At 38.8% G+C, this 5,590-nt stretch overlaps 1 protein-coding gene across 2 annotated transcripts in view; it reads right to left on the bottom strand.

Annotated features, from left to right (window-relative positions):
* ZFYVE9 (zinc finger FYVE-type containing 9) overlaps nucleotides 1-5,590 on the bottom strand; it is a 39,458-nt gene that overhangs the window by 6,187 nt on the left and 27,681 nt on the right. For both annotated transcript variants that reach the window (XM_010174988.2, XM_010174989.2), the window contains 3 exons: nucleotides 4,733-4,815; nucleotides 3,909-4,013; nucleotides 1,014-1,164 (listed from right to left, as the gene is read on the bottom strand). In XM_010174988.2, the coding sequence (XP_010173290.1) occupies nucleotides 1,014-1,164; nucleotides 3,909-4,013; nucleotides 4,733-4,815 (339 nt within the window). The remainder of the gene's footprint in view (nucleotides 1-1,013; nucleotides 1,165-3,908; nucleotides 4,014-4,732; nucleotides 4,816-5,590) is intronic.

Below are 5,590 nucleotides of genomic sequence, written 5' to 3'. Positions count from 1 at the left end.
GAAATTGCTCTTCTTGTCCCATATGTAAAATGAACATAAGTCAGATACGACCATCAGTCCTGAGTGACACCCCAGGCCAGTATGTTCACTGGAGCGACTGGGGATACTTGCAAAACATAAAACTTGGGCTCTGTCTGGCTTGTTCTCATTTGGAGATAGTATAAATGTATTTGCCAGAAATTTTCCCCCAAACCACAACATTTAAATTCTCAGCACACTGCTGCTGCAGCCTTTCAGCCTAGCCTAGAAAAATAAAGCCTGGAAATCAGATGGTCTAATTGAGGTGAACATGAGGAGTTTCTTGAAGATGCATTATTAAAGCGCTGCTGTTGTTGCTTATTCCTATTTATCTTTCTCTCATACTAAACCCAGCCTTCCTCCTTTCACCTAGTAGAGGTCAAGCACAGGTAACCACAGCCTCACCTGTAGTCTCCAATAATGCCAAAGACAGCTCTCGTTATGAATGTAGAGATGTTGCCTAAGCCAGTTACAGCACTGTGACCTGGGGAGGGCTGCAAGTCCTGAGCTGTGTTCTGCAAGCAGTGCTACCATATTTACGAGGGAGCAAGCTGTCATGTGCTTTATTTTACATCTGCTTGATCTATGAAGTTGCTAGAACACCTCTCAGACAAATTCAGAACAGCACCATTGACTTAGAGAAGGGTGATGTGGATGGTACACAGGATGCAAACCACACAGTGTGTCCCCCGACATCTGGATTCTGCGAGGGGAATAAGGGGAATAAAGCACCAAGGGGGTAAAGGGCAGATAGAGCGACGTGTTACTATTCCTCGTGTTGCACGTCTTCACTCCCAAAGCTGCTATTCACTAAGGCCAGCAGTCAGAATTATTTTCTCTGAATGTCTCAACAGAAACTTGTTGAAAAGCAGACAAACCCAGTTCTGACTGATTCCCAAAGCCACGTGCTGTAACAGTAACACAAAGAGCAAAGGAGTCATGCGGAGCACCGGGAGGGAACGGCCTCCTGGTGAACCCCCTCGGCTGGTCCTCACCCTTCCTCGGCTGGTTATGGATGCTGATGGCCTGTGTCTGGTAATTCCCATCATCGTTCTGAACACACACCAGATGCGAGTCTGCTTTCTCATTGAAGCATGCTCCTCCTGCTAGGACATGCTCGTTGGATTTGTTCATGGCTTTCATCATCTGCAAACAAAAAGGTTTACCATTTCTACCATTTCTGTCTGTCAAACACTACCATAAACAGGTGATTCTTGGAACAGTTCACTCGGACAGAGCAAGCTTCACCACAGCGCTTATATTCTCATGTTGGATTTTAGCACTCAGAACCACAAACTGCTTTTGAAAAGAGCATTCAGGTCTTAAACTGCCTAGGAGCTTTAAAGTGCCACCTTTTATGCAATTAAGATAAATGGTGTAAGAGCTACATGGGCTGCAAAAGCAATTATCTCTAGCTGTTTAAAAAAAATAAATTCACAGGAAAAAACATTACAAAAACATTGAGAGGAAATCTCTGGCTTTTTTACACAACTACAGTTGCTTATGACAAATCATAAATGCTGCCTCCACAGTTCAGTCCTAGACTGGCACTCAAACTTGTGGCATTTAATCCTGGTTCTGCCACGACCAGACACCAAAGCTTTAGTGTCTCTGTGCTTCACATGCATGAGTTGGTGAAACTGGGACCAATGTTCCCATTTTGAAGACTTTTAATAAAGATCTGAATCATAGACATCCAGAAATAATTCTAATTCTCTGCAGAGGAAGCCTCCAAAAAGCATCCAAAAGCGTTTGTGATATATCTGCACTTCAGTTTTGCTGATTATCATCTAACATACACCTAGTTACACGCCTTGACAAAATACTCTTGTAAATTACACAGCTTCTTTCCTTTTCCCCTCTCTTTGTCTTCATGGAGCCTCAGACAAATCAGAGATTTTTGATCCAAAAATAAAACTGTGGGAGTCATCTATCTCTGTAATTTGTTTCAAAACAAAAAATTATGTGTTTGCTTAAAAAAAAAAAAAAAAAGTTAATAAAATTGCACCCCTCCCCCAGTGAAAACCCTGCTGAGAAGGAAAATGTTGAATTATTTGACATCTCTTCACAGCATTCATACTCCCATCCTCTGCTTCCCGTAGCTGATAAGCATGCACGCTACACACAATGCATTTGTCTTCCTCAGTCTAACATAAAACCTTAATTATAGTGTCAGGAACATCAGCTGATGCTCACCACTGACAAATGTGCACAGGTGTAATGTTTGGGGAGGAAACTTAATTAAGATTTTGCATCAGACAATAGTGGATTTCATTATCATCTAGTTTATCATGCCATATTCCAGAAACAAGATTTTAGCTCAACAGCAGCGATCTTTATGGAGTCCAGTAGTTGCCATTAGCATAACAAGAAACAACTGGACATGGCAACTGTACTTCATAACAAGGCAACTGATTAAAAAATGGCAGTCACCTTTACTGAGGGACTAAACAAGCAACTAAGTATCACTAGAAGTTGTAAAGAATTAAAATAATTTTGAAGATTAAGATATGTATTTAGTAATAAAACTATATATTAATATTTAATTTGTTAATTACAGTCTGAATTCTCTGCATTTAATCCGCCTATGATATTTAAACCAAGTTTTTAACTTTCTAGATAGTTTGAGTGATAGCCTTTTCTAATTAAATATTGCTTTACATGAGAAAAAAGTAAAGGTCTTGTGGTTTAATTCAAACTATACTCGGATGAAAAATCTCTAGTAATTCAATCTTTCAACTGGATTGCAGGCAGTAATGTTAAATGAATAAAACTTTCTCCATTTAAAAAGCTGAATCGTTGCTTTGCACTGGAAAGAGACCCCAAGACACTGCAGAGCTTTTGCTAAGCTGCATAACACAGGGATCTCCTCACAGCCCAGCTCAGTGTAACGCCTGACGCTGAGCTGAAGCTAACACACTTGCCAAGGCCAGGCACAGCTAATGCTTACTGAACTCTATCTCCTGTGTCATTCCATATTTAATTCATGCACATTTTACTGACCTTTTCCATTTTCTCACAACTGCATCAAGAATTAACACACCTTTTAACAGGCCCTTTATATTCTCGCTTCATCAGTTCCATCTTTTTCAAACTCCACATAACAACACTTTTTTTTTTTTTTCCCTTTTTTCCAATTTATTTCTTTATTCTCACTGTTATTTTACTCAAATGCTTCTTGCAGGGAAATTCTCTCTTGAGATAAAGCTGTATTTTGCTCTGATATTACAAGAACTTCTACAAATACCACTTTGCTCAGGAGCTTTGCTCTCGCCACAAATGCTCATTTGTTTTAAACTACAAAGTCACCCCCTTCTCTTCAGACAGACCACAAAATGAATCATGTTCTCCATTGCTCTCTTTCACTATTGTTCAAATATCTTGTCACTCAGCTTTCCCAGCAGCACTGAATCCTAAAGACACTGATGGATTTTGTCATACCAGAAATCAAGTGCAAAATTTAGATGCTGAGAGATATTTTACATAAAATAAACAGCACTCCCACAAATACTAATAAATGCTGCAAGTATACACACACAACATAAATGACAAAAGCTAATACACTTTTTCCTTGTAGTTTACCTGAAGTGTAGTTTGTCAAGTTATTTGCTCAAATCAAACCAGTATTTTCTATTATTTACAATTACACTTTACGTAACCAGTTGAAAAACTGAAGAAAAAGAGTTTGAGTTTAATTAATACTCAATTGAATTGCCTTTTTCCTGTGGAGCTATCCTCACTCACTGTCAAAACATGTGTGCATCATGCATTTATAATTTGCTTTTGAGGCAGTTTTCCCTAGTGGTAGTAAATAAAATAAGATTCCTTTAGATCCCAGGTCCTCCAACCACAAAGAAACTGTACACAAATGTATTTCTTATAATCATTACCTCATTGTATCTGTTGCTAGGAATTTTGATGCTGGTTTTTCTGACTTCCATATCAACCACTAAACCTTGGACCACAGGCAGTGTGTACTGGTAATTTCTGAAGTCCTGGTAATTAAAACAAGTATTTAAAAGTTAGGCATGATGATCATTATTAACACTGTAGGTTTCATCATTATTTTGTAACTACTAGTTAGCCCATTAAAGTAATTTTAATTGGTGACTGAAAGGCAGGGAGGGAGGGAGACATCACAGCTTGTAACCTACATAATCAAAGTACACAAATGAAAAAACATCATCCTGACTGTTAGTCATTTCACTGATTTGTATCAAAATTAATATTTTCTTCAGCCTTGAATGTCATCCCTGTATGTAAGAAAATTTGCTCTCTGTGTTCTGTTACATGGCTGGACAGAGTTATTAGATTTTCTAGCAGTGAAATTAAGTCATGCATCAAAGAGAATTTTCTATATTGAAAATATTAACAGAGTAGAAAGAGCTAATAACTTCAGTTGAAGCTCTGTATGATCGGAGAGCTGTGATGACCCAGCACTTCTGAAGAAGCCATCTGAGCAACTACTGCACTTGTATCTGGATCCAAAAATTCTCAGGTGGTCAGGTTTTGGGTGTTTTACAATTCACCATGGGGTCAAAAAACTAACATCCAATATCAGTAACAGCAGGTAAATTCACCCAATGCCCACTCTTTTCTCTTTCCTCTTGTCATCTTCTAAGCATGCCAGCTCCTATGTGAAAGAGGAGTACAGTTCTCCCCACACTGATCCATTCCCACCGATGGAACGTGCAAACCCAGCCTCAGCACTTACTGCAAGAAGGTTCATAATCGTGTGTCCAGTCTCTCCAAACAAAGGCTTACGGAATCTGACACTAAAAAGTGGGCACGGATAAACTAGGATAAAATAAAACAGAAAAGATCAGATTCCAATTTGAATTCTGAAATACTGCAAAACCAGACTACAATCTCCCCAGTTGAATATGTTAAGTAGCAGCAAAAGAAGAGATTGAAAATAAGACCTTTTGGTTAAAAATCAAAAGGAAGACGGGTTTAACATCAGAATGCACCTTACATGTGTGTCATGGCTCTTTGCCCACCATGCCAGAAACAAGAATTATGTGGAATTCTGCCACACTGCAAGACTGAAACCTAGTGATCTGGACAATGGTTGCAAAGGTGACCTTTCTAAATGCTTTTCTTGAGTTACTTCTTGGAAATGGCTTCTCCTTTTTTTATACCCATCCTGCTGCTCTCCACTATAGCATCATAAGCCTTTAGCTTCTGTGGCTGAAGTGTGACATTCAAGAGACAATATTGAGATTATTTCATTTTCTGTTTTTATAATTTCATAAGGATGTGGCAAATTCTCTATAGAAGTATGACAAAAACAATTAAAATTACATTTATGGTATGTCAGCAATGAAAAATTCCAGCATTCCTTGGCTGACTTAGGCATACTTGTAAAATGGCTATGACGCAATTCAAAGTGTAGTGTATGGATCTGGCTACATTACATTATGTTGCAGCAGAAGCCATAACAGTGCTTGAAACATGACTCATGCAGCAATATGTAATGCCAAGGTTTTCTAAAGGCATGTTTGAGGGAAGGTTCCTAAACTATCCTCAGGCAAACAGCCCGATTTCCCAAAATGCCGCACATCTTCGCAGT

This window comes from Antrostomus carolinensis, unplaced genomic scaffold (genome assembly GCF_000700745.2).
Source record: "Antrostomus carolinensis isolate BGI_N321 unplaced genomic scaffold, ASM70074v2 scaffold24749, whole genome shotgun sequence".
NCBI lineage: Eukaryota > Metazoa > Chordata > Aves > Caprimulgiformes > Caprimulgidae > Antrostomus > Antrostomus carolinensis.
The sequence above is the reverse complement of the archived record's forward strand: the minus strand, read 5'-3'. Positions and strand labels throughout refer to the sequence as shown.